The sequence below is a fragment of the Aspergillus pseudonomiae genome, assembly GCF_009193645.1.
Source record: "Aspergillus pseudonomiae strain CBS 119388 unplaced genomic scaffold BDV37scaffold_85, whole genome shotgun sequence".
Lineage (NCBI taxonomy): Eukaryota > Fungi > Ascomycota > Eurotiomycetes > Eurotiales > Aspergillaceae > Aspergillus > Aspergillus pseudonomiae.
Window position 1 is genome coordinate 39,389 of NW_022476077.1, and position 26,775 is coordinate 66,163.

Here is a 26,775-nt window from a genome sequence, read left to right on the forward strand (position 1 = left end):
TGCGCCTACCTGCGTACTAACTACTACTAGTCCGATACGACCCTGGACTAACCTTGCCTTGAGGGCACTCCTTCCATTCCATCCATGACATGGGTCTCCTGACCTTTCCCGAGACAGTGAGGGGGATCGCCGCATTCCTCAGCCATACACTCTTTTTTCTCGGTGCAAAAGAGAGCGACATGCTACTTAGTGTTACCATCAATGACGATGTCGGTATAGTTTAGGCTAATTGACGGACGGGGTAAATGAGTGAAGGCCGTCCATGAGCGAATCACCATGGCCATTTCCTGAAAAGCAAAGCCATGCGGGGGAAATTGAAATTGAAGCCCTGACTGGAAGGTTTCATGCCAAGAGCCATCAGCGAATGTTTCGGCGATTTTGAACCGAAGTTACATCTTTTGATAACACGGCCCAAGTGGTGGACTGACGCGGCGATCTTTTCCCCGGACTGGATGCTGCCTTTTGCGGGGTGAAAGTCTGGGGATCCATTACCTTATTCTCTACCCCAATGAGGGCCGCAACTTTCCCCCTCTTCGCGGCTTTCTTTCCAGGAATGACTCGATCCGCGACCTAAGCAAAAGTAGAATATGTCGAGATGGCGCCATTGGGCGAGGGCTGTGTCTACGACCCCAGAATGCACGCACTGGGGCTGCCGTCATATATTTGAAAAACGAAAAATATAAAAGGACGTCGGTGTGACACAATCGCCCGTCCCCATACCTTCAGCCATTATGATCGATTATTCTACACCCTCAAGGTACCGCTTCTTTCTTTGAAATTTGCAACAATGGGGTTGTTACATTTCCTGCAGACCCGATCCGGGTTTAAAGTCGACAATAGGAAGACAACCTCGGCAGCAACCCTCACCTTACGCCAAAGTATATGGCCCTTATGTCTCGTCACTATTCTCTTCTTCTTATGGGTGAGTTTGTGGTGCTGCTGTCTTACAACCGCCGTATCTGGTTGCTAAGGTCCGTTAGGGGTTCGCCTACGGACTGCTGGATACGCTCAATAAACACTTCCAGATTACCCTAGGCATCACTCGGACTCGTTCGGCTGGTCTTCAGGCTGCGTACTTTGGGTAAGCCACACACAACTTCGAGTAGGGAATTGTATTTATGAGATTAGGGCCTATCCACTGGCATCCTTAGGATATGCGAACTATATGCTGCGTCATTTTGGATACAAGTCCGTGTTTATTCTGGGATTGGTCCTCTACGGGATCGGCGCCCTCTGCATGTGGCCCGCCGGCCTAAATCGCTCGTTCGGAGGGTTCTGCGCTGCAACTCTCGTCATCGGTTCGGGCTTGGGATCTCTCGAGACAGCAGCTAATCCATATCTTGCCGGTGCGTACGTCGAGGTTCTCATCTCGGAGGCATGATCGCTTAAGTCAAAGAACGCTCACTAAAACCTATTGTGTAGTCTGTGGTCCACCAAAGTATGCGGAGATTCGAATCAATCTCGCACAAGCTTTCAATGGAATCGGTACTTGCGTCGCCCCGGCTTTAGCATCGTACGTGTTCTTCACCGATACCGGTGACAGCGTCGACGCCCTCAAAAGTGTACAATGGGTGTACCTTGCCATCGGTATCTTCGTGTTTCTACTTGCTGGGGTGTTTTTCGTTTCAAACATCCCTGAAGTCACAGATGAGGACATGGCGTTCCAGGTTGCCTCCACCCATGTTGGCGAGCAGGATAAGCCATTCCGGAAACAATACAAACTGTTCCATGCCACCCTAGCTCAGTTCACATATACCGGTGCCCAAGGTGAGTAGATAGATCATTTACTCTCTTCCTAGCCGAAATTACTGCATCTCACCCAAACGACCTGAACCTATCTCACATATTCTAAACACTCAGTGGCTATCGCCGGATACTTCATCAACTATGTGACTGAAACGTGGCCCGGCACTGAGGATTCCACCGCATCCAAGTACCTGGCCGGCGCCCAAGGAGCCTTTGCCGTCGGTCGGTTCGCAGGTGCTTTCTTAATGAGATTTGTCAAGGCTCGTTGGGTATTCCTGGTTTATCTCTCCTGCACCGTAGCATTCATAGCAGCGTCAACAACTCAAGGACACAAGACCGGCCTAGGTACGTCCCCAGTACTCTTGCTAAAAACTGTCTTGGCTATGTTGCACGAACTAATAAATCTCAAATCAAAGCAATGCTCTTCCTCACTCTGTTCTTTGAATCCGTCTGCTTCCCCACAATCGTCGCCCTGGGTATTCGTGGCCTTGGTCGTCACTACAAGCGCGGTTCTGGGTTCATCGTTGCCGGTGTTAGCGGTGGTGCTGTCGTACCCCCAATCCTGGGGCATGTCGCTGATATGCGGAATAATACTGGATTTGCTATGATTGTGCCGACTATGTTCATGGTCGTTGCGTGGACGTATGCCGTGGCGGTGAATTTTGTTCCTGCGTATCGGAATACGGTCGATATGATTGGAGAGAGTGAGGTCGGACTTGAAGCAGGGGATGATGGTGCTAAGGAGAAGGATGTCGAGGTTGGTGTCATGGGCCAATCGAAGGAGGTTGTTGTAAGGTGATCTTGAAAGTTATTCCTATTCCTTGGTCTTTAACATAATAATGTGTTATAATGTCAATTATATATTCCAGAACCCATGAAAGTAGATTCAGAATATTATGAAGAGAGTCAAGCAACCTATACTAGAAGCGTATGCTTAAGAGGTTAGAGCTAATTGTTGAGCCTTTCGAACTACTACGGTTCGATAAATCTACCTTCTACATGTATGTGATAGAAACTTAAACTCATCGAAATGATAGGCCTTCGATTTTTAAAACAATATAACTGTCTGACGTCTACTCTATTTATATGCAAACAAGACGGACACAAAGTAAAGCAAGAAGTTAGCGATAAATGACAGGTCTATTCAAACGATAATGCATTGATCACTGGATGGATATCATTCCCAGTGCCAACCGAGATCCAGCCTTGGGGCACGATATGGTGGAAAAAAAAAAACATGGCAGAGAAAAAGAAACGAGAAGGGAAGAATGATTGCGTATGTAAAAGGGGATATCTCAAAACACGCCAGTCCGACTAGGACCATCAGATTAGACTCAGCAGAGATTAACCAGGGCTGACGAACGAATATAATGCAAAATAAGATACACAGAAAGGAGATCGCGATATGAAGGGAGGGACGTGCTTAATATGACAGTGTAAATCTGAATTAGAGGAAGGAAGCCCAGAATGGGAAGGAAGTGAAACGTAGGAACAGAGGAAAAAAAGAAAAGATAAAGAAAGTCGGGGGAAGCCACAGAGACGGGGTGTAAAGCATTCAATCCATCACCTTTTACCCAGACCAGAGATGCCCAAGAATACTGTCCAAAGAAACTAGCGCCGCATAGCCGCAGGGGTATAAAATAAATTGTATAACAAGAAAGAAACCGAAAATGCCAACCAGTAGAATGAAAGGAGTGATAGTTGATGCCTCCAACCCTTTAATATTATGTCACGGCTCTCTTCCCGGAACGCACCGATCTCGGAGAATTGCCAGTTGCTGCATTCAGCTTTGATGTCTTGAGTGAAGACGAACGTGGGGGACGCAATGGACTGGTATCAAGGTCAGGAGCTGGGGCTAGAACCGGCTTAGAGCTTCGCCCAGACAAGTCACTAGCATACTCCAACCCTATGTGTTCATCTGTCTTCATTTCAGTGGGTGATCCAGGCTCCTCTTCGGTTCCCGTAAATGCGTCGACTTCTTCGATATCTTCATCTTCCTCTATGTCTTCTTCTATGATTTGGCTCTTTCGCGCCACAGGTCGAGCTGCGTTTGAGGTCTCCACGACGGCGGCACCACTACGGGGAAACTCCGGGGCAGCCATGCCGCCAGAGACCATGAGATTCGCAGTGTGGACCATAGGCCCCTTGAATGCAGATCGTTTGCGGCGTGCAAACACAAGACTTGACGACGGCGAATATAATAAGGGGGCAGGTGCCGATTCGTTAAATATAGAAGTCATTCTACCATTGGGATCATCCACCTCTTGGAACCCACTGTTCATGCCTCTAACCAAGCGGATATTGCTGGGAAAACGGGACGAGGCGCTGGGAGTGGTAGGGAGAACTTTAACGGAGGAATGAGGGGATCTGGAGGCCCGAGCTGTCGGGGTTGATGCTGAGCCAATGCTGTTTGACGAAACAGACGACGCCTTTGAATGCGTGTGAGTATGGTGGATGCTGCGAATAGAGGAAATCGAAGACGAGGTTGACTTGCGGCCTCGCAGGCCAGCAGAGGATCGCCTGTAGGAACCCCGAGGCGTGATTGGAGAGGGAGACAAGGAGTTCCGGTGACTTGCATTGGTGCTCAAAGGTCGAGTCTGGCGAGGATAAGAGTGGCGGTGATTGGGATAGGAAGTACTACTGCGGGCCAAGCTGCTGGCATTGGAAGCGCGCTTTATCTGTGTCGGTGTCGACAACTCTCCCGTTGCGGGGCCAGTCGAAGAAGACTGCGCAGATTTCTTCTCGGTATCCTGCCCTTTGGACGGACTTAGCTTGTCCGAAAGAAACTTGCGATGGGTCCCTTGTGCACCAGCAGCTTTGGTGTGGGGGGACTTGGCTCTCTTCGTAGACTCGACAAACCAATGTTTGAGGGACGCCAGTTGGCTGAGGATTGGATACTGACGGCGGCCAGTGCGACGTCTGAAGATCCCATTATGTTGGGCTAATTCGGGTTGAGAGGCGCTTACATGCAATGTACTTGGCCTGCTTGAACGCCTTCTATCCTTGGGAGGTGGTAACGGGCGGTGTCGGGTAGAACTAGCAGACCTAACAGAGTCTTTGTCAACGGGAGGAGGCGGATTGCTAGAAGCTGGGGATTGGATGGGAACTGGCTCTGGTAGACTAGGCAGCTCAGGTACAGCAAGCTGCGAAGGTAAACTCCGTCGATCCCTGCGACCGCGCTCCTGGAGAGGTGCATTCAGGGAGGCATGCCCCTCCTCATCAACTTCCACAAGGGCTGCTGAAATTTTCTCTAGCCGGCTGCTGGCTGCGCTCAGGCGACGAATATTCTTCGCTTCAGCTTCTCGCTCCCTTCGCTTACGCTCTCGTTTTTGCTCCTTCCGTTGTTCTTTTTCAATCAGCAATGCCCACCAACCGGCAAGTGGGTCGCATCGTTGAGCAAGGACACTGTCGACCACCTCATCAATATTGACGCCGGCACTTTTCATCCGCTGCAAGGTTGTCTTCTCTAGTGGCGTGGTAAAAGGAGCAGGTCGTGGGATTTTCAATATTGCCAATTGGTCCGGGGCATGTTCGGCAAGGAACGAGTGCGCCAAAATTTCGTCTAGGCTCGGCCGGATCAGAGGGCGCTTTGATAAGAGCAAGTTTATAAGAGTTTTTGCATCATCCGGAAATCTGTCATTGTAGACAGGATCCTCCGTGAGGATCCGAGTCTTGGTAACTTGGTCGTCATCCTCGTCGAAGGGAAGCTCCCCAGCAAGGAGAGCATATAAAATGATGCCCAAGCTCCACACGTCGACCTTTTCGCCTGCATACTTCTCACCCTTCAACATCTCCGGGGCACTATAACATATCGTACCACAGAATGTTTGTAGGTAGCTTGCTTTGCCCTCATACTCCCGAGTGAACCCAAAATCGCATAGTTTGACATTCTCATGTTTGTCTAGTAGAATATTCTCCAATTTCAGGTCCCGGTGGACGCAAGATTTGCTGTGAACGTAGGCCACCGCACCGACAAGTTGCGTGAAAATCCTTTTGACCTTGTCGACGGGTAGTGGGCCATGACGAAGAAGGTAGTTGTAGAGTTCATCACCTAGCCGCATCTGTCAGCAGTGGGGTGGTAATACACTGATATACACCCCATACCTGGACAATATTCCAACACCAGCCAAACCAGCTTCTCCGTCACGATAACTTCGTAGAGGCGGGCAATGTGAGGATGCAGAAACTGGCGATGATGATGAATCTCACGCGGCAGATTCGTATCCTCTCTACTTGAGGACTTGAGCACAACCTATTCGCAATTACATTAGTCAATACTCTAATTCAAGTGCAAGTTGTATTGTGCAGTTATACCTTGGAGCCATTAGTGAGCTTATGGGACGCAAGGTAAACCTTGCCGAAGGAACCTTTCCCAATTAGCCTTCCGAGTGTATAGTTCCCTACACTCCGAAGATCCTTTGAAGAGAATTCCCTGACGAAGATGACGTCGTGAGTAACTATAGGTCTGGCCGGAGTAGAGAGAGAAAGGAGGTGCTTACTCGAGTAATTCATGGTAGGACTGGGCGAGCTGTAGTGTAGTTTCTAGTTAGCTAGGCTTCAATCAAAAATGTGAGATTGATGGGACCGGTAGTAAACAATATTTGGTCACAAGGACGATGAAGGATATACTGGATCTGCAGAGAAAACCTCGCAGTATGATCCATATTGGCGCATAGCTAGAATGATGCTATTGACTCGATAAGCTGAAACCAACGAACCTTCTCCTTTTGTTTTTGGGCATGAACCTCCGCTCTCGTCCTGGGAGGCGGCATGTGTTAAGATAAATCCCCGCCTGTTCTAAAATACACCGCGGAGACGAGAAATGCGCTTCTTGAGCTTCTGTGTAGTATCTTCAGACAATCGTAATTCGTGTGCGACTGCCATTCAAAGGATCGAGCACATTAAGACCGCTTATTTGAGTAGAGAGGGATCGGGACGTAGGCTGTAGCGTGATGCGGAGGCCGTGAATCAAGGAGCAAGCCACTCGATACAGCTCGAAGGCAGACCGAGTAATATACAGCGAGGGTTGGAATATTTCACGGAGCAAAATATCGAAAGATAATGGAGCTTATCTCCGAGTCTTGGTCAAAAGAGAGAGTGCAGGATGGCGTAGCTGGTGGAAGCCGCGGAGGAGTGGACCGCAATATCAAAACGGAAGGAGAAGGGGTCGAGCCGCAGCCGGGGAGGCGATCAGCTAGGACAAAATGATACAATGTCAGTTTATTATAAAAATGTATCCAGCAGAACAAATAATGCCTAGAAATGCTTTGGGGTGCTAGCGAAGAAAGCAGAGGGGAAAAAAGCAAGGGGGGGAAAAAAGCAAGCATACCACAAAAATAACGGACTACGAAGGACAAGAAACGAACGGATCGAAGTAAGAGAGGGGGTCTGAGAAAAAGAAAAGAGAGCAAGTAATGGAGAAATGCAGCCAAGCAAACTTCCAGTGGGCTTAATTGTCAATCAAACAAGCAAATATGTGTTTGTGTGTATACCAGTGGTGTGGTGCGTGACAGGAGAGGACAATTAGTATGGGATGAAGTAAGGAAAAGGCTCTGACGACAGCCAACAGGACATTGCATAAGCGGTTGAGCCGTTAATTAGCTCGTTCAAAGCCGATGGGAAACTATTTCTTCGTTCCTTAGACTGTATTATGATTTTCTCCATTAGCTGAGTGAAAACGTGGGCCGTTTCTTGTCATTGGAAAGTATAAAAGTGCTTTTAATTCGTCATAGCGTAGGGATCAATGCCTGTACTTTGCTTTTCTTGTCCTTTTTTTTTTTTGACTTTGATTTTGATTACTCTTATTATGTATGCTTCTTTTCCGACCGAACTTTTGTTTCTCATGCGAGGGATCATGTCACATGTCCTTTCAGTCTTCCCTCCAATCCAAACAAACAAACAAACAAGAATCAGGACGAGGAGATCCCAATGCAGCCTGGAGAACTGCACCTCTTTCCTTCGCCAATTTTCTTTTAACTGAAAGAGTCACATCCATTCTCTCTCAAAGTGGGCGGGCTTATCTCATCCGATGTTAACCCCTGAATCACATAAATTTAGAAAGGAAATTAATTATGACATACCGCACTAGTCCTCTCTAGCGCCTTTCCCATAACCATGTTGAGTTTAGCGAGGAGCGTTCATACAAACTAACGGAGTCCACCCAGTCTACTTTTCTCCCTTGCAATGAACCAGATGTACCTGAGATTGATCGTATGACGATTGCATAACATTATTTTATAGTCATGCATCCGGCAAATCTACTGAATATCATAATTATAATAGTGGGACGGTTGGGGTATATGACATAGAAGTTGTTTGTTTACGCTGCGATTTGATTGCTAGCCATCATCTCGTTTTTGTCTCCTGCCACCAGGGTAGGGAATGTAAATGTCGAACTGCGCGATGACTTGCACAAAGTGCTGGATCGACACTTTCAAGGCCCGGTTCCCCTTGAAATGCGAGCGATACCAACCCGAAGTAAGAGTGTAGCAGATCTGTGCGTGTTGATTAGCTATACTGCAAAAAGAGTAAAAGAGAAAGGTCCACAAGCAAACGCTAGACTTACCTGGTGGCTCTCCCACGCCCTTTCCGAATCCACCAACGATATGTTGCGTTTTCTCTAAGAGGTATCGCCGATTCCGAGTCGCATCCACCAACGCTAGCCTATTCATCATCTGTTCCTTTACTATCAGCTTGATACGCATTTCAAGTTTGTCGAGGTGTAGCTTCTCACATTCAGAGATGCAGTATTCCAGAAAGAATAACAAGTGTCGGCATATTTGTTACAGCGTCCGTTAAATCCTGCCCATCGCAGTGAATCCTCTGTTTCCGGCGGTACAACAGGGAGCCGATCGACTTTTGCGTCTAAACTGGGCTCCTCAACTGTCGCTGATAAAGGTTTAACCTCATCTATGCCGTGGCCATCTTCTTCGTCGGATTCTTCCTCATCGTCGCCGAGCTCAGATGTTTGTCGTGCAACAAGCCATCTGACCAAAGACTCGAAAGGCCCAGCTTTGGCCGAAAGTAACGCGATCGGCTTATGGTTCTTCGAAAGGCGGTCCAGGAATGTTAGAGCACCAATAGCGCAATAAGTGTGACCAGCTGCGACACAAAAGTTAGAAGGACGGCATATGCATCTGGGATAGTCGTTGCGTAGCGGGGTTTGGTAAACAGGACATACAATGGGATTCGCAAAAGGGCCCCTCCCCTATGCCGCCGTCGTATGCCTAGAGGAATCCTTAGCCAAATCATAATCAACGGGGATAGTAGAAAGTGCAGAAGGGGCATTTCATTTCTTACTTGACAGGCCTCGATAAACGCGACCAACCTATCTACGTCTATATCCATGATACCCTCGAGGTCACTCCCACATTTCCCTCTCAGTATATATCGCGTACCGGCACCGAAACAGCAAAATCGTAAATCGCCGCCGCCTTCAATCTTCCCTTCTGTGCCGAGGACTTCACCAAAGCTGCCGTTTTCGCGCTGCATTCTGGAGAGCCATTGTAGACACTCAGTTCGCTTTACCCGTGACAGATCATCACCCAAAGTCAACAGTATCACCAATGCAAAGAATGTCGAGGGAATATTGGCCGGATCCCAAGCTTCGTTTGCCGCTGTTCGCCGTTCTGACCCAAAGTCGGTCCCTGTGAATCCCCGGAAGCCTCCCGAAGGCACCTGGCAGTGGTAGATCCACTCGACATACCCTTGCCGCTCTTCGGGAGTTGTCTTGTTATATAATTCGCCGAGGAGATCCAGGCCTGCAACGGTGAAGTAAGCGAGCAGGATGCGATTCGAGTCATTGGAGGTATATAAGCCCGGTAAAAACGTTTTGAGGCATCGTAGGAAATACTTGAGGTGACGTTCCTTATGAAAAACGGCTTCGGTCATGGTTACGGCGATGAAGGTATGGATTATGATCCAGGGTACTGGCCATAAAATTTGCGCAGATAGTATGAAAGCTGTACGTGATATGCGTCAGAGATTCTTTGTCCAGCTATCATGCCATCAGTCACCTTTTAATCTCGTTTTCTCATTTGGCGGGCGGACACTCTCGGAGTTAACAGCTGCCGCCCACTTAACCCCACATGGTTTGCATTGATTCTTAGGGAGAGAAAACCGAAAAGAAAAACAATTAATCAAAATAAACTCCCAGCTCTATGGGTCTCGACTCAACCTCACTCTGAATATTACTGAACATGCGGAGGTGACATTCAGACACCAACATCACTATTTTCATTTACAGCACTCTGTTTTATTCCACGCATCCTTCAACCTGTGCCCACAAACAACAAGATGGGTCTATTGTCATCTAAAACGCTGATAAAGGCACATGCCTTGTTTCTGTTCATCCTCGCCGTCTACCTCACCAGGTCACCAGAAGTCATTACGGACTCCGATGTGGTTTTCATGCTAGGGGAGACCTTACAAATAGTAAGAATAAACCATATGCTCGATCGCTGAAAATATTCTCCTTGTCGGAGGTTAACAAGTCGTTTACTTCAGGATGCTGCACCATCCCTTTCCCGTCCTCAATCCCCTTTTGCGCTATGCGGCATCCTCCTGGTCGCGGATGCCCTCGTCGATCTTATCCTCGTCACAAAGGTCCCCCGAATCAATGAAATTATTGCAATGGCAGAAATCGCTCGGTCCGCAGCCCCCACGTCCATCGCAGGAGCTATGCGAACGAATCCATTCTTAGCACGTCTCGCCTCACTTTACACGGAAATTTGGACACTGCTCTCTGCTTCACGCTTTTGCCTTTTCTTTGCTGTTTCGTTCTTTATATACCAGAGTAAGCCATCGGATTGGGGAGTGGATGGTCGCCATACAGTTGATGGGTATGGCCAAGAGCCCGCTTCTGGCTTGGACCAGTTGAAAAACAGAGTGATATTCACGTATGGCTTTATGGAAATGATGTTTTGGCTTTGGGTAAGTTCCATGACCTCTTCTAGAACCTACTTTGATCTTCAGATCTGATTAAATGTTCTAGATTTTCCTTACTCTTCGCGAAGAACGACATGAGATCGCCGTTCGGTTCGCAGAACAAGACCAACAAGTGTCGTAGGCTCCTTCGATTGTGCGAAAGTGTGGGAATAACTAAATGGAATTTGCTACTACAAAGACAACAAAAGCTATCGTAACTACGCACATTTCCTTCGACTTTATCGATGCGTTCTCATGGGCGGACGCTGAAGATCACTAGAATGTGGACTTCGTAGAGCGTATTAAATACATATTAGACAATTGCTCCTCTGCTGACTTGGATGTAGACATAAACTTGTTCTCTGCTTGACTTCCCCGATTCGTCATTAGGTACTCCGTAGTCATATTTATCTCCCATTCTGTGTACCCGAAAAGAGGCGGCCCGCGTCTCACTTCTCTACGCAAGGAATGCGAAGACCGCCGCCCCAATAGCAGCAAGGAGGCTAGTGTCTTTGCTTTGTACAAGGCCAGCTCCGCCAGTACTGGCAGTAGGTGACGCTGTTGAGGTAGATGAGGTCTTAGTGTTGCTGTCGGATTTGGAAGCAGTTGGTGATGCAGAGCTATCAGAAGAACCCGAAGTAGTCGGCTTGCTGGATGCTGAAGAATCGGAAGATGTCTCAGTAGCACTCGAGCTTCCCTCAGCGCAGCTAGCACTCGTGGGGAGGTTATTTACACCGGCGCCACTGCAGAGCTGGCCTGCGAATTTGAGAACAGCTATACGAGACCATGTTAGCAAGACAATATATCCTTACGCGTATGATTCTGCGTTATACTCGTAGTGTCAGTGAAAGACAACAAGGCAGGACTTACCATCTTGTTGATCCTTTGAGCACTTGTTGGCGACACAACAAGATATACTGTTGATAAAGCTTTTGTCACCGCAGATACAAGCAACATCGATAGTTTGGCACTGCTTGGGAATGGAGCCAGTAGCGCAATCTTTCTGTTGTGGTTCTGTCAGCAGACAATCTTGGGTCCATCTCAGCAAAAGAAGCTCATTAAGGAGCAGTAATCAACAATCTTAACCGTGGGAATATATACCGCGCAGTCTGGTAGGCCGTCCATTCCTTGAGCAAAAACAGTGCTCAGGCAGGTGGTGAGTATGACAGAGATATAGTACAGCTTCATGTTGGCTACCTATACTTTCGGGCGGGGGAGAGGTGCAGAGCGAGATGCAATGGTCTGTTTACAAATGAGTTGTTCTGGGCTGCCCGGCGAAGTAGATATTATAAGTAAAAGAGGGGAGGGGAGGGGAGTGGAAAGAGACAGGAACAAAGGACGAAGCTGATTTCCCGCTCGATGTGAGCAGCGGCATAAAGTAACCTCAGAGAGTATAAACTTAGGCTAAACCTACCATGTGGAGAGTGATTTGAACTTGTGGTTTTCATAGTTTCACTTGAAGATCCTTGCCTAACAATACTTGTTCTCAACTATTAGTGCTCAGGTCCCATTGATGGGATTGATTGGTCTCTTGTGACGGGGCCTCACATATTGGCAACCAAGAGTCCAGCCATAAAAGCCCAACTAGTACTAGTATACTAATTACATAGAATACAGCTGATCGTTGGAGATGAGACGTCAAGGGGTGAAAGTATAATAACAGGTTACTATGAATGGAGTACATAACTTATGAGTGGTATGAGGGGGTATCCATTGATCCTATTCAGCCACCCCGGTAATAATTGCTCCACGAGGATGAGAAATGTGCAACAGTGGTTCTACGTCACGGGTACTGTGTATGTGCGCTCACCAATAGTATCTTGCCGTGAGGTTGGACAAGCTATAGTAGTGCGTCTCTAGTGTCATGGAATGGATCCACAATACCCTCGTTTTTGGACTTTCTCCCCAGATCTCCTTCGGCTCGAATTCACTCTCATTTGTGAAGGCTCTCTTATTCTCCACTGGAGTTCGCTTTGACGATCTTGGCAGGGTCGGGGTCATTGAATCAGATGCCGTAGAAATCCCTCGGTCATACTACCAGTACCACCCCCTCACGCCTCATTCGGCATGGGTTTGTTTCTGAGTACTTACCTGTATTGAGATGTTTACCTAGGTTATACATAAAAACACGGTCTGGAAGTGGAACATTGGGTGTAGATCTTTCAGGAGTCCCAACGTGGGACAACCACCCAGTCCTACAAGGGCATATTCCATAGCTTTTTCTTTCGATCGAACACCATAACTTCCATGGGTACTGAACTGCGAAAGCTATAGATTGTCGACCCAAAAACCACTAGTAAGTCAACGAAAGGGATAGGTCCTAGTACTAAGATATACATAACAGAGACCTCTACAGTAAGTTATATTCGGTGATCGACTGCTTCTCCGCACACTGATCGTCTTGACTATGACCGAAACGTAACACTGGGCTACAGGGTTCTGACCAGATTTAATCACTGGCCCTTGCAGGTTGACGCTGTGTTTATCCTTTTATCTTCTGAAATCTTTCATTTATCTATTTTGGGTTGCTTCATGCCCCCTTCCCCCCCCCCAATCTCCAGCGTATTGGAAAGACCTTAGACTCAAAAGAAATTTATGCTTAACTCGTAGTAGGTAAGGTTTCAAACAGATTCTCTATGCTGACAGGTTTTGACGTGCCCCCCTCTTCCAATGTTTCATGAACTAGCCGGCAAAACACATGCTGCGCTCACCAACTGGACTTGATGTAGAGCTCGGTTCATTTTTTATTTGGCTCGTCACCCTGCTTCGTTCCTGCCAAATTCCCCAGAATAAATTAACTTGCCCTGATTTTTATTGTCCCAAGCACTCTTAGGCTTGTTTACTCCCACGGTCAGGATGGGGTTAGGTGTGTTAGAAGACACGGCGCTTGCCCAGGTTCCTGGTATGTGTCAATCGACCTTCAATATATACTGTAGATGCTTAGTGGCTTTGGATTAATCTAGGCACTTCTGATATCCTCGAAAGAGAAAGCTCCAACGAGCAGACCAATGTTGATTCTAACCTGAAATACGACCGCTCGAGTGCGATTCCTATCCTCCTGGTTCCGCAACCAAGTGATGATCCCAATGATCCCCTGGTATGTCGAACCCCTCATAACAGATTGCTTTTGAATATACGGTGACTGACAACAGATGCCGAACAGAACTGGCCATTATGGAAGCGTGATGTTACACTACTAGTCCTTTCCTTCGTCGCAGTTCTTTGTGCAACAACGAGTTCTCTTATGGCTGCCAATACCGTGACAATATCCCTACACTTTAAAAAGAGTTTCACTTCCGTCGCCCTTCTCACTGGATATCACCTTTGTGGTGTGGGAGTTGCTGGGATATTGATCGTGCCGACAGCGCGAGTATGGGGAAAACGTCATCTTTTTCTTCTCGGGAATGTTTTAATGGTGATAAGCTGTGGCTGGGCAGGTGGAAGTTCCAACAATTATACAAGCTTGGTATGGGCTCGCATCTTCCAAGGAGTTGCTCTAGCACCTTTCGAAGCTTTGGTCAATGCTTGTGTCGGCGATCTATACTATGTTCACGTAAGTATGGAAGAACCTCGATGATTCAATGTCTGTTTCTAACAAGCATCGTAGGAGCGTGGCAAAAGGATGGCTCTGTCGAATGTTGCTCTTTTTGGAGCCGCCTTTCTTACACCGGTTCTGGCTGGTAAAATTACTCATTCTCTTGGGTGGGAGTGGACATTTTACCTTCTGGCAATCTTTTCGGCCGCATCGCTGCCTTTGACTTTCTTCTTGGTCCCCGAGACAGCTTTTAGGCGCCCAGAATATCTAAACAATGACTTGAAACAGATGGTACATCAAAAAATCGAAAATAGGATGTGCTCACAACAACAATCCAATGAATATCATGAAGCCAGCCACATATCCGATGAGAAAAAGCATCCTTCGCCGCTCACTAATAGTGAATCGCAGGCTAGATCACAAGAGCGAGACACGCATTTAAACACGATCGTCCCTGCGAAAGCCTTATATATCCAAACTCTGAAGCCGTTCAATGGGCGCAAGACGGACGAGAATTTCTTGAAGCTTCTGCTTAGACCATTTCCGCTGTTCTTTCACCCGGCAATTCTTTGGGTAAGCACCTGCTGGAACAATATCCTGAGATTAGGCCCTAACAACCATAGGCTTGCTTAATCCAAGGTGTAATCATCGGCTGGACTGTATTCATTGGCGTGGTACTAGCAGCCATCTTTTTAGGGCCTCCCTTGTGGTTCAATGAAGTCCAAACGGGATATCTGTATACCGGCGCTTTTATCGGCTCTATTGTGGGTTTAATCCTTTCGGGCATACTCTCTGACTCCATGAATAAGATCATGATCAAGCTTAACAGAGGAAGATATGAGCCTGAGTTCCGCATTCTCCTCGTTATCTTTCAATTAGTCTTCAGCGGTGCTGGGCTTTACGGCTTCGGCATAGTGGCCCAAGATGTGGGAAAATATGGTTGGCTTGTGGTTGATGTATTCTTCGCATTGGTAATTATAGGGATGGTCATGGGTGCTGTTGCCAGTGCGCTGTATATCGTTGATGCCCACCGTGAGTGTTTTCCATCTGCTACTGTGGTTATTTCTAAGCGCCCCCGCTGACACATAACTACAGGTCAAATTGCGATAGAATCGTTCACATGCATGCTAATATTCAAAAACATTTTTAGTTTTATACTAACATTCTTCGCTTATGATTGGTTACTCTCAAATGGTATCAAACCGGCATTCCTGGCTATATCTAGTATACAAATGGGAATTTGTGCCTTGAGCATCCCCATGTGTAGGTTTTATTGATTATACAGATGTAAGGATTGTAAGCTAACACCGATTTACTAGATATCCTTGGCAAGAGGAACCGCTCTTTTTTTGCACGTCATGATCTCCTTAAGATTTTGCATCTATGGTGATATTTTGTGCTGAATGCCGGTACTGTTGTATAGAGGTACTGCTAGTAGTTGTCTAGATGTGCATCGTTTAATTCTAGTCGGTTCAATCGTTTCCCCATAAATGATAACCAACCATTCTTTTCGTGTCTTTTGTCTGGGAGACAGGAAATGATTGTTTTCTAATTTTCTAGTGTTTTTTAATAGAACATATAATTTACTCCATAGATCAATGTACTTTCGGTATTACATCGGTGGAGGGTCTAGGCCCAAGGGATCTACCTGACAAAGTCCAGTGAGATGTGTAGCCTCAGCCACCAGTTCGTAAGGACAACAAAAATGCGTAACTGCAAACTTGCTGACCGGGTCATGTGATGGGGGCATTTGGATCTGACCAGCAGAAAACCACAGATGGACGGAAACGGAAAAGAGCCGAAAGAATGTGTCTCTCAAAAATTTGGGATGGAAGAATCACCAGTCGGTAGGATGTAACGTTCTGCCTTCTTTCATCCTCACATTCATATTCGATCGACGTCATGACTATAGCAACGTGAGAAACATCTCCTCAGCCTTACGTCGCCAAGCCACTCCAAAACTAACGGGTGATCGTAGCATCCGTGGATCGATCTCTGCAACCAACTACGTCACTGGCAATATTATACTCTCGTCAAACTTCCGGAGCCTCCTTCCTGGAGTCTATCCCGTCATTTCCGCCCAATCGCTCGTCCTTTTCTCCTCCCTGCTGTCCTGCTCTCCTCGTTTTCTATCTTCCTCGGGAATGCCTGTCTTCGTTGCAATCCCTTGCTTCCTGCAACGCGCTGCGGACATTATCTTATCATGGCAACCATTGAGCAGCCCCCAGTTCAGAGCGTTCCGTGCTCCCGGTCAACCCGGTTAGCGGACCAAGGTGAGAGACCTTTAGGCAGCGTTTTACTCTGCTTCTTCCGAATAGGACCTTTTGTGCTGACAGGCCTGCGGATAGCCGCCTCGGCGGCTCTTTACGTTACTCATCCCGAGCGAAGACTATCGGCTCGCGAGCCATCGGCGTTCGAGACCGATCTATCCAGTGAGTATAACCGATAGCCTTCTGCATTCTCCAAGCGTGTAAGGTAATATGAGGTTGACGGTTTGTAGACTTGAAAGTGCCAGGATCACGTCCGGGCTTTAGCCATGCGTCGGCAGTAGCTGCTCTGGCACAAGCGAAGAATAGACAGCTCGAAGCTGAGAAACAGGCTGCAGCGAACCATGCCCAAGATCATTCCGATATTTCGAGCCATGGCGGGTATAGAGCTGCAGTCTCCGCGCATAGGGATCGTAGTTCAATATCGAGTTTACCCGCGAGCACGGAGACCTCCGCAGCCCATTTAAAACCAGATGCGCGTCGCGAAATCGCCGAAAGAGAAAAAGCCGTCTGCGCTGCTAGGGGAGCTCTGTATAGCAATAGGAGGAGAGCTGAATCTGCACCTTCTGAAGCGCCCTATACAACTTCGGCGGGTCAAATCAGCGACATGGACGTCGCATTGGAGGCTAGCCGAATTCAACACCTTGCACATGTCAACCGTCGACTATTCACTGCAACCCCACCTTTGGCGCCAGAGGTAGAAGAGCAAAGAAGGAAAAGTGTGCTGCAAGCAGCTGCCGTGTCAATGGCGCGGGACATGTACAGCCTAACAGAAGCTACCGAACCAGAGCAACTCTATCCATCCATTCCTAGTACTCAAGCAAACTATGGCCGTGTGCGTCCCAAACGATCTGCAAGTCGACCAGAACCAGGGGCCATCCAACGGGCAGTGAATCTTCAGATGACCGCTCAGAAGCTTGCAGCAGAGAAATTGGCCAGCATGCAGGATGACACCGCAGTATACCGGGAATATTACCGACTTGAGCAGCAAGATACACGGTCCAGCGTGCCTACCCGCAGAAGGAGATTGTCTATAGACTCGGATGCATCTGAATTCGATGTAGAGCGGTCCAGAGAGATCAGGCATCAGATGACCAGTCTCCGAACAAAGCTTGATGCGGTGGATGAGCAGAGAGACAAAGATCGCGCTCTTCTAATGGAAGCCGCCAAGAAGAATGTTGATGCAGTTTTGCAAGATATGGAAATGCGTGTCTATGCTGAGACTGGGCGTGCCCCTGCTGCACTCCAGAAAGAATGGGAGGAGACGGCACTAGCCCGCGCGCGGAAGGATATGCAAGAGACTGACTTGCAATATACCTCAGGCGAGAAAGTCAACCTTGGTGCTCAGAAATTCATTGATATGTCTGATGTGGAGGCTCTTGCTCGTTCAAGGCTCCAGCCAACGTTTGATGAAATTACTGATCGCGCAGAGACGGAAAGGGCTAAGGATTTAGAGCGACGCTTGGATGAAGAGGAAAGACAGCGTCACGAAGCTGTAGCTCGTCAACGAGAGGCTGACCTTGTAGCCGAGGAGAAGCGACAGAAGGGTCAGTATTTCCAGTTTCTTGTCCTCGATACACCACATTGCTAACATTGAATAGCTGCTATGAAGCAAGAGTTGAAAGGCAGAGGGGAAAAGACATGGTTGTGGCGAAAGTCTAGGAGGGGCCAAGACCATGAGCCCATTGTAGGAAAACATACCGCAACCAGGGCTACCGAAGGACTCGAGGGTGCGGCTGAGGAGCATGCAAAGAGTGCTCCACAGGAAACAGAGCAGCCACAGACCACACGAGCCGGAAATGAAGCTACTGCATCAGGTGCCGTGGTAGATACAGGATCTACAGAGCCCATCACGAGAACAGAGTCGAAACTCAAAACGTGGTTCAATAAGTTGGGCGGTCGTCGCCCCAGTGCAGGCACAGGCGAAGCTCCAAAAATAGCGGAGGGCGATCACGAGACACCCTCAAACGCGGTGGAGGAAACTGCTCAGCCAGCAGAGGGACCGAATGAATCAGTTGAGACAGCTGAAACCGCTGATGCAACTGATTTAGCCGAGGCGGGTGGTGATAACGAACGTGGTGCGCCTCTTAGGTCCAATCCTGTTACAGCAGATGATTTGCAGGAAATGCAGAGAAAGTCAGTGGATGCTGGTACGCTGGAGGCTATGAAACCTGAAGGACAGGCAGTTGAGCCAGGGCCCAAGGAGAGTCCGGAGCAGAATGGTGATAAGCGATCTCGCCTGAAGTCCAGACTTTCGCAGATGGTCTCGAGGAACTCGCAAGATAAGACGGATGAAGTTACAGATCATAATAAGGAAGCCGATGAAGGATCTGTACCTGTCGAGCATACTGCCGCAGATGAATTACCTTCGCACGTTACTGAGCGAGACGAACTACGTGAGAGTGCCGCCGATCAAGGATTGCCTGTTCCGCCTGCAATCGGAAAGCGAACAAGCAACGGTACTACTGGTCGTGAATCACGGTTCTCTGAAGACCTTTGATGATGTAATTGTATTGCTTTCATTGTCTCTGTACATCTTTTGCCGCGGTTCTGGAACTCTATTTGATCGTTATATCCTTATTCTGCGGTGTGGATTATGTGCTTTTTGGAGTCGGGAACATTATAGGAAGGTGGTCTGGTAAGGCGTTCTACAGGATTTCCAGTACATATGAAGGGACATACCTGGACTGCTAATGCTGTCAGTTTTCCCCACGATTTTACTTTGGTTTTTTTTTTTTTTTTTTTTTTTTTTTTTTTTCTTTCTTTCATGGTCTACAACCTAGTATGTGAAAAGCACAAGTATTTAACAATGCCTCCATGTTATATATGTACGACTAATTTTACTCTTATTAATTACTCTTATTAATGATGCAACTTCAGGCTGGGTGTATCCTATGCTACCCTGCCGTATCCACTAGGCATGTCTTTCCCCCAGGGATTATCACCAGATTAGGCAAGTAACCCCCTCTCTGACACTATTTCCAGTGCCTCGATTACGGAGAAAAGGGGGTTATCTCAACCAGATTGATCTTCCACCAATCCCTGTCCCGAGCCGGGACATCAATATCGCGAGGGCCGAAGGGCACTTTCGAGGGAGGGGAGCACCCCATATTATGGACGCTTCTCGCTTGCATGACTCAATGATGATGGAAGACTTAAGGGCAGTCTCTATTGTAGCCGGCGAAGGATATGCGGTTATTCGGATTTTTTTATCTGGTTTGGCTGCTTCTCCTGACCGGGAAGGTATCAGGCCTCGACAATGGGAAGACCACCGATGTGACGTGGGACAAATACAGTCTGTCCGTCAAAGGCGAGCGACTCTTTGTTTTCTCCGGTGAATTTCACTACCAGAGACTCCCCGTTCCCGAGCTGTGGCTAGATGTTTTTCAGAAATTGCGTGCGAATGGATTTAACACCATCTCGGGTATGACTGCCTGCCAGAACTATAGAAATACGACGTGCTAACATAACATGGCGCAGTTTATTTTTTCTGGAGTTATCATAGCGCTTCGGAGGACGAGTTCGACTTCACGACGGGTGCCCATGATATCCAGCGCTTATTTGATTATGCTAAACAAGCGGGCCTGTATGTGATCGCCAGAGCAGGCCCATACTGTAATGCAGAGACTTCTGCGGGTGGATTTGCTCTATGGGCAGCAAATGGACAGATGGGCAGTGAACGAACGAGTGATGAAGCCTACTACAAAAGATGGAGACCGTGGATTCGGGAGGTTGGCAAGATCATTGCAGCAAATCAAATCACCAAGGGCGGCCCTGTTATTCTGAACCAACATGAGAACGAACTCCAGGAAACAACATATGATTCCAATGATACTAAAGTCATCTACATGGAGCAGATAGCGAAAGCATTCGAGGAGGCCGGGATTGTCGTCCCAAGCAGCCACAATGAAAAAGGAATGCGCACAGTGAGCTGGTCCACTGACTATAAGGACGTCGGAGGAGCTGTGAACGTATATGGGCTTGACTCGTACCCTGGAGGCCTTTCATGCACCAATCCAAACTCTGGATTCAACTTGGTCCGTACATACTACCAGTGGTTCCAGAATTACTCTTACACACAGCCCGAATATCTGCCCGAGTTCGAAGGAGGCTGGTTTCAACCTTGGGGGGGTTCGTTTTATGACACTTGTGCGTCGGAGCTCTCCCCAGAGTTTGCAGACGTCTACTATAAGAACAATATCGGCTCGCGCGTGACGCTTCAGAACATTTACATGACGTTTGGGGGCACCAACTGGGGCCATAGTGCAGCGCCTGTAGTTTACACATCTTACGACTACGGCTCCCCTCTTCGAGAGACCCGAGAGATTCGTGATAAATTAAAACAGACCAAACTGCTTGGGCTGTTTACCCGAGTGTCGAAGGACCTGCTGAAAACGTACATGGAAGGGAACGGTACCGGTTACACTAGCGATGATAGCATTTACACCTGGGCTCTTCGAAACCCTGAGACAGATGCTGCATTTTATGTTGTGGCTCATGAAACCAGCTCATCACGAGAGGTCGCAACTTTCTCGTTGAATGTAAAAACATCTGCAGGTATGTACCTTATGCGAAGGCCTCTTTGGAACTTGCTCTGACCTGAGTAGGAACCATTACCATCCCAGAGATCGAACTTGACGGCCGTCAAAGCAAGATAATTGTCACAGACTACAGGATTGGCAGTGAATCCTCTCTACTATATTCGTCTGCTGAGATCTTGACATACGCAACGCTCGATGTGGACGTACTTGTATTCTACTTGAATGCGGGCCAAAAGGGGGTTTTTGTGTTCAAGGACGCACCGGCTGATCTCACATACCAAACATACGGTAATTCAAACTTGAGTTCGTCAGAGACTAGCCAAGGCACACAATATTCATACGTCCAAGGAGAAGGAATTACAGCGGTGAAGTTTTCAAATGGAGTGCTGGTCTACTTGCTCGACAAGAAAACCGCATGGAACTTTTTTGCACCCCCTACCATCTCAAGCCCAACGGTTGCTCCCAGTGAGCATATCCTAGTTTTTGGTCCGTACCTGGTCCGGGGGGCTACTATAAAGCATGACACTGTGGAGGTCATTGGTGACAACTCCAACTCAAGTTCAATAGAGTATGTTCCGATGTCCGGTCCTTTGTGCGTATCCTCACTAATTTTTATCTAGAGTATACACGGGCGATGAGCATGTTAAGAAGGTGAGATGGAACGGTAATCTCATTGATACCAGAGTAACTACATACGGCAGTCTTATCGGTACTGTCCCTGGAGCGGAAGATATAGAGGTCTCCCTTCCTTCGCTTAGTTCGTGGAAGGCGCAGGATACACTTCCTGAGATTAGTCCAGATTATGACGATTCCAGGTGGACGATCTGCAATAAGACTACGTCGGTCAATTCGATCGCTCCTCTCTCTCTTCCAGTACTTTACTCCGGTGACTACGGATATCACGCAGGGACTAAGATTTACCGTGGACGATTCGACGGACAAAATGTTACTGGGGCCAATGTTACGGTGCAGAATGGCGCAGCAGCTGGATGGGCGGCGTGGTTGAATGGTGCTTACGTGGGAGGATTTTCAGGAGACCCCGACAAAGTCACAAGCTGGGAGGTGCTTCAGTTCAACATTTCCTCTCTCAGACCTCGCAACAATGTGCTTACTATTATCATGGACTACACCGGCCACGATCAGAACAGTCAGAAGCCCATAGGCACCCAGAATCCACGGGGGATCATGGGCGCCACCTTGATCGGAGGAGGTAACTTTACGTTGTGGCGCATTCAAGGCAATGCAGGGGGAGAAAAGAACATTGACCCTGTGCGTGGCCCGATGAACGAAGGCGGTCTTTATGGAGAGCGGATGGGCTGGCATCTGCCAGGATACCAAGCCCCCGAGTCGGCCTTGGACAGCAGTCCCCTGGAAGGAGTGCTCGGCGCGGAGGGGAGATTTTACACGACAAGCTTCAAACTGGATTTGAATGCGGACTTAGACGTCCCCATTGGACTTCAGTTAAGCGCACCGGCTGGCACTACGGCGGTTGTGCAGATATTCATGAATGGATACCAGTTTGGCCATTATCTCCCGCATATTGGACCGCAGGACTTGTTCCCATTCCCGCCGGGGGTGATCAACAACCGGGGACAGAATTCACTAGCGATTAGCATGTGGGCATTGACAGCCGCGGGGGCGAGACTGGAGCAGGTGGAGCTAAAGGCATATGCAAAATATCGCAGTGGATTCGATTTCAGCCGGGACTGGAGTTATCTCCAGCCGGGATGGAAGAACCGAGCGGAGTATGCGTGATTGATGCCACCAAATCGAGTACATTCAATGAAAGTTACATAGCTTGTTCTTATTTCTATGACCAACAATCAAAGAAACAAACAAACAAGAGAAAACGATCCAACGGAAATCAAAGAAAGCCCGTTTGGGGGTAAATGTCCACGGGGGTTCCTTTCTTTCTTTTTTTCCTTTTTTTTTTTTTTCTTTTCCCTCCACCGCCATTTGGTGCGCGGCTCCACGCTGGAGACCAAATGAATGGGATCCACGTTGCCTTGCATTTAACTGAAGGTCTACGCGCTGTATCTCAATCTGACATAGACAATCTTTTATTTTCAAAGAATCACTACATACTATGTATTACTATCGTGTCTGATCTCAGTCTTTGCGCCACCTCGTTTCATTCCGTTTCAGTCGTATATGAAGAATCCACCTGGATATCAAATTCTTCCCGCATTAGACCCATGATGGCCTCTCATCCGCGCTCCTCCAGCATCGATCTGGACTCCCCCGATCGCCCATTCGATAACATCATCAACTTCCGCGATGTTGGTCGCTCCATCAACCGACTCATGGGGAAAAAGTATGCCATCACAGTTTGACCGAGCCTCTGCAGGAAGGATGGACGACGACTTCCACCATTGATGGGACTGAACTAATTACCATGCGAATTGTACTACAGGGTCTTGAACGAAGGTGTTCTATTTCGCAGCGCAAGGGTAAATCAATCCAACGACTTTTCAGTTTTCTCGTATATAAAACCAAGACCTTGTTATTGATGCGTGTAAACAATTCCAGCTAGATGATGCCTCGGAAAGAGATAAACGGCGTTTAACGGATGAACTTCATATAGCTACTCTTATTGATTTGAGGTCTACGTATGTTCCTTTTTCTTTGCCTTGTTTCTTTCTTTCTTCTTCTTCTTCTCCTCCCCGAACCCAATGTATCATAGTTACCTACCAGTTATCCTACATCATATTATTATTTTCAAAAGGACAGGTCATGAAAATGAACGCTAATGATCCCCAGATCCGAACACCAAATGGCAACCGCCAAACTCCATGCCGAATCGGGAACGTCTGCTCCCCCCAATATCAACACAGACCATCTATTCCAATTGCCCCATGTCCGCCGGCAACTGATTAGTCTGGCTGGGAAAGCCTTCGAGCGATCATTGCTATGGCGCTTGGACTGGTGGAATTTCTTGTATGAATATCTTCCTTTCTTGGTTTCCCTCCCCCCCTCTCTCTCTAGGTGTATGGGGTGGATGATGGATAAAACGACCGGAATAAGCAACGGGGAAACTAATGAAGTCAACAGCAAGGTCCTTGCTCTCGCGGCGTCCGGGTACCGTATGGATGCAGTGATTATTATCGGGCAACAGGTCATGTCGCCTAGGGGTCTGATCGGATTGGGTCTGGATATGCTCGATAGCAGCACGGCCGAGATGAGAGAGATCTTTGAACTCTTCGCGTCGCCGAATGACGGCGCGGACCGGACGTATCCGGTTCTGGTGCATTGTACCCAGGGAAAAGACCGTACGGGGCTCGTGGTTCTGATGTTGCTGCTTTTGACGGGTGTTGTGAGTGACGAGGCTATGACGGCGGATTATGTGCAGTCGGAGCCGGAGTTGGTGGTTGAGGCGGAGGAGCGGATGAAGGAGATTCGGAAGTTGGGTTTGTCGGAGGACTATATCAAGTGTCCGGATTGGTTTACAGTGGAGATTAGGAGGCATCTAGACGAGAAATACGGCGGTGTTGAGGGGTATCTGAGGTTCGTCGGGGTTGAGAAGAAGAAGTTGGATGTCATTCGAGAGGCCCTGATTGCTTGACCTCCCTGTATATTTCCTAGCTTGCTGGTGTTCGGCGTTGGTTGATACTGTTGTTGCTTTACGTGATAAACCTTGACGTTGAAAGATAGATAATGTTAATGATATAGACGATATGGTTCTTTGATCATGTGGGGGTGTTTTATTCATATAACCAGTAGGCTCCCAAACATTAGAGGTATATACAAGACCGGTTGAAATACAAAGATACCGACCAAAAGAAGACAGAAAACCAAACAAGGAATCGTATACATCAACTCAAATCAGCCCCACCGAGGTATATAGCACATACATAACCCTAATGCACCGTAAATGCAAACCAACTCTCAAAAGGAAGAATATCAAAACAAGCCGATCACATGCGCTGCCCACGGTAGTAGCTATGATCCATATTAGGCCCGGCCGAGTCAGTCGTTAATGGCTCCTCAATCGTGGCGTTAGGCTGACCCATGCCATTCTCCATCTCAGACCTCACGATCCGCTTCTCGCCCTGTGGAACGTGGCGGCGAGTGCGCACAGATGGTAACAGGTCAACAACAAATGAAAGAACATAGAATGTAAAGATGAGGGCGATCACTGTGAGCCGTGGTTAGCTGGCTAAGCTCCGTGTTCATATCACCAAGGTTCAAGTATCACATACCCCATTCCAAAACAGCCGCCGCGTTTCTCTTGCTAGCACCTTTCTTGCCGCAGACGGCAAAGGCAATGGCGAGGGCGATCTCAATGACAATGAACATGAGTTTTATTACAAAGCTGGCGAATAGGACCCGATGCTGAGAGCGGTAGAAAATGCCCAGGCGGAGGTACTCGGCGCAAATCAGAATCGCGCTTATGATGTAACCAACCCTATAACGGTCAGCATTCGGTTTGTCTGATTGTCTTGTCGGTGTGTTAGACTTACAGGAACATGACCAGGAACCCGTCGTGCATGTGCGGGTGGCGCAGCGTATCGAAAATCGACAAGAGAATGAGCCCCAAGGCGCCCGCAATCGAGAAGAATATAGAAAGAACGGCACAAGCCTTGTCCAACCTGCCTTTGTTCGGCACCAACTGGCCGGCGTGTCGCAGCCACCGTTCGGCGATGAATGAGAGATCCAGGAAGACTACCGTTATTACACTTCCGGTGATGAACAAAGGTTTGAGGCCCTGTGCGCCAATATCGGAGATGTACCTATTCAACCGCGGTTAGTATCCGGTCGTACCTAGATTGTAGACAGCATCCATACGCAATTGTCTGTCCCTCTTCCATACTAGAATATACCGGCGAGCCCTGTACCGCCCAATTCCCCAGCATTGCAAGTAGCATTGCTAGTAATCGTTACTATTTCGTCACGCATTCAACCAACGACAGAGCCATACCTATCCACATGGAGGCCGATATGACCGGAAAGATCCAGAATGAAATGATCCACATTATGATGGCCCGCTCGCTCCTGACCCTCTAATTCGTTCTATCTGTGTATTTGGTCGAACCCAAGAAGAGCGCTTATCATGTACAGAACGCGATACAATGACTGTCGGAGAGCGTATATGTCAGTCCATATATTCTTTACAAAAAAAAAAAAAAAAAAAAAAAAAAAAAAAATAAAAAAAAAAAAAAAAAAAAAAAAAAAAAAAAAAAAAAAAAAAAAGAGCAAGTGGTGACCGAAAAAAAAAAAAAAAAGAATAAAAGAAAAAAAATTAGCAATCTAGCAGGGTGACAAGATAGTCCATGGAAGTGGCAGTAAATCGTAAGCGCCGGGAACTGCGGAAGTGGCTTAGACGGAACTTACACAATGATGCCTAGCGTGCAGCTCTCGGCGTTGATCAAGGCCCCAAAGTTTTACAGGTGGTAAAATGTGTCCACCTCACGCGCTTCTAAGTAGGTACAGAGATATACGGAGTACAGCTACACGGGTAGCAGTAAGGGCGTGGAGCCGTTGTCAGGAAAAGAATGAAGAAGAAAAAAGAAAGAAAAAATCGAGAAAAATGGATAGGGAGTCGTGGAGGAATGAGTCGATTTGGATATGAGGAAAACCAAAAAGGATAGACGCAATGGATACTCTACTGAATTTTATTTATATATCCAGGGGCTGCGAGGCTGGGAGGGAAATGAACGAACAATCACCAATGCTTATCATGCAACAAGAGTGTGTCTCCATGTGGCCACTGCGCGAGAGAGAGCGCGCGCGACTTAAGTATACTTAGTCTCCCTACGAAGAA

At 47.8% G+C, this 26,775-nt stretch overlaps 9 protein-coding genes across 9 annotated transcripts; 6 read left to right on the forward strand and 3 right to left on the reverse strand.

The window, feature by feature from the left end:
- Positions 1–787: 787 nt before the first annotated feature.
- BDV37DRAFT_274764 (putative l-fucose permease) lies at positions 788–3,155 on the forward strand (the record flags this gene model as incomplete). The annotated part of the gene is made up of 7 exons (XM_032085296.1): positions 788–922; positions 981–1,081; positions 1,129–1,346; positions 1,423–1,767; positions 1,861–2,091; positions 2,163–2,536; positions 3,129–3,155. The coding sequence occupies 7 exons, from the start codon at positions 788–790 to the stop codon at positions 3,153–3,155; spliced, it is 1,431 nt and encodes a 476-aa protein (XP_031937347.1).
- A 315-nt stretch (positions 3,156–3,470) lies between these two features.
- On the reverse strand, positions 3,471–9,636 carry BDV37DRAFT_287001 (serine/threonine protein kinase; the record flags this gene model as incomplete). The annotated part of the gene is made up of 9 exons (XM_032088036.1): positions 3,471–5,797; positions 5,851–5,998; positions 6,061–6,178; positions 6,246–6,274; positions 8,143–8,240; positions 8,312–8,420; positions 8,480–8,847; positions 8,927–8,972; positions 9,046–9,636. 9 exons carry the CDS (start codon positions 9,634–9,636, stop codon positions 3,471–3,473), a joined length of 3,834 nt encoding a protein of 1,277 aa, XP_031937348.1.
- Positions 9,637–9,896: 260 nt separating this feature from the next.
- On the forward strand, positions 9,897–10,948 carry BDV37DRAFT_258734 (uncharacterized protein). Its single transcript, XM_032083076.1, has 3 exons — positions 9,897–10,179; positions 10,252–10,677; positions 10,739–10,948. The coding sequence occupies exons 1-3, from the start codon at positions 10,042–10,044 to the stop codon at positions 10,811–10,813; spliced, it is 639 nt and encodes a 212-aa protein (XP_031937349.1). The 5' UTR covers positions 9,897–10,041; the 3' UTR covers positions 10,814–10,948.
- A 180-nt stretch (positions 10,949–11,128) lies between these two features.
- Positions 11,129–11,796, reverse strand: BDV37DRAFT_287003 (CFEM domain-containing protein; the record flags this gene model as incomplete). Its single annotated transcript, XM_032088037.1, has 3 exons — positions 11,129–11,445; positions 11,542–11,674; positions 11,773–11,796. The coding sequence occupies 3 exons, from the start codon at positions 11,794–11,796 to the stop codon at positions 11,129–11,131; spliced, it is 474 nt and encodes a 157-aa protein (XP_031937350.1).
- A 1,731-nt stretch (positions 11,797–13,527) lies between these two features.
- Positions 13,528–15,596, forward strand: BDV37DRAFT_297205 (putative MFS transporter; the record flags this gene model as incomplete). The annotated part of the gene is made up of 7 exons (XM_032090280.1): positions 13,528–13,573; positions 13,635–13,768; positions 13,835–14,224; positions 14,279–14,779; positions 14,830–15,238; positions 15,302–15,469; positions 15,526–15,596. 7 exons carry the CDS (start codon positions 13,528–13,530, stop codon positions 15,594–15,596), a joined length of 1,719 nt encoding a protein of 572 aa, XP_031937351.1.
- Positions 15,597–16,031: 435 nt separating this feature from the next.
- On the forward strand, positions 16,032–19,206 carry BDV37DRAFT_258738 (uncharacterized protein). Its single transcript, XM_032083077.1, has 4 exons — positions 16,032–16,479; positions 16,555–16,638; positions 16,707–18,020; positions 18,075–19,206. The coding sequence occupies exons 1-4, from the start codon at positions 16,410–16,412 to the stop codon at positions 18,971–18,973; spliced, it is 2,367 nt and encodes a 788-aa protein (XP_031937352.1). The 5' UTR covers positions 16,032–16,409; the 3' UTR covers positions 18,974–19,206.
- Positions 19,207–19,403: 197 nt separating this feature from the next.
- BDV37DRAFT_297206 (glycoside hydrolase family 35 protein) lies at positions 19,404–22,769 on the forward strand (the record flags this gene model as incomplete). Its single annotated transcript, XM_032090281.1, has 4 exons — positions 19,404–19,897; positions 19,954–21,030; positions 21,081–21,582; positions 21,635–22,769. The coding sequence occupies exons 1-4, from the start codon at positions 19,663–19,665 to the stop codon at positions 22,767–22,769; spliced, it is 2,949 nt and encodes a 982-aa protein (XP_031937353.1). The 5' UTR covers positions 19,404–19,662.
- Positions 22,770–23,212: 443 nt separating this feature from the next.
- Positions 23,213–24,576, forward strand: ptyA (putative tyrosine/serine protein phosphatase; the record flags this gene model as incomplete). Its single annotated transcript, XM_032085297.1, has 5 exons — positions 23,213–23,328; positions 23,428–23,464; positions 23,544–23,623; positions 23,775–23,951; positions 24,066–24,576. 5 exons carry the CDS (start codon positions 23,213–23,215, stop codon positions 24,574–24,576), a joined length of 921 nt encoding a protein of 306 aa, XP_031937354.1.
- Positions 24,577–24,700: 124 nt separating this feature from the next.
- BDV37DRAFT_258744 (Frag1/DRAM/Sfk1 family protein) lies at positions 24,701–26,364 on the reverse strand. The gene is made up of 6 exons (XM_032083078.1): positions 26,346–26,364; positions 25,933–26,120; positions 25,800–25,881; positions 25,475–25,744; positions 25,214–25,419; positions 24,701–25,149 (listed from the first exon to the last, which is right to left on the reverse strand). The coding sequence occupies exons 2-6, from the start codon at positions 25,985–25,987 to the stop codon at positions 24,929–24,931; spliced, it is 834 nt and encodes a 277-aa protein (XP_031937355.1). The 5' UTR covers positions 25,988–26,120; positions 26,346–26,364; the 3' UTR covers positions 24,701–24,928.
- Between the last annotated feature and the right edge of the window lie 411 nt (positions 26,365–26,775).

Coding starts and splice junctions, on each gene's coding strand:
- BDV37DRAFT_258744 (XM_032083078.1), bottom strand. CDS start 25,987: ATGTGGATCATTTCATTCTGGATCTTTCCGGTCATATCGGCCTCCATG. Junction 25,882..25,932: donor ATCGGCCTCCATGTGGATAG/GTATGGCTCTGT, acceptor AACGATTACTAG/CAATGCTACTTGCAATGCTG. Junction 25,150..25,213: donor GGCGGCTGTTTTGGAATGGG/GTATGTGATACT, acceptor CACGGCTCACAG/TGATCGCCCTCATCTTTACA.
- BDV37DRAFT_258734 (XM_032083076.1), top strand. CDS start 10,042: ATGGGTCTATTGTCATCTAAAACGCTGATAAAGGCACATGCCTTGTTT. Junction 10,180..10,251: donor TAGGGGAGACCTTACAAATA/GTAAGAATAAAC, acceptor CGTTTACTTCAG/GATGCTGCACCATCCCTTTC. Junction 10,678..10,738: donor AAATGATGTTTTGGCTTTGG/GTAAGTTCCATG, acceptor TAAATGTTCTAG/ATTTTCCTTACTCTTCGCGA.
- BDV37DRAFT_258738 (XM_032083077.1), top strand. CDS start 16,410: ATGGCAACCATTGAGCAGCCCCCAGTTCAGAGCGTTCCGTGCTCCCGG. Junction 16,480..16,554: donor AACCCGGTTAGCGGACCAAG/GTGAGAGACCTT, acceptor GCCTGCGGATAG/CCGCCTCGGCGGCTCTTTAC. Junction 18,021..18,074: donor CGAGGAGAAGCGACAGAAGG/GTCAGTATTTCC, acceptor AACATTGAATAG/CTGCTATGAAGCAAGAGTTG.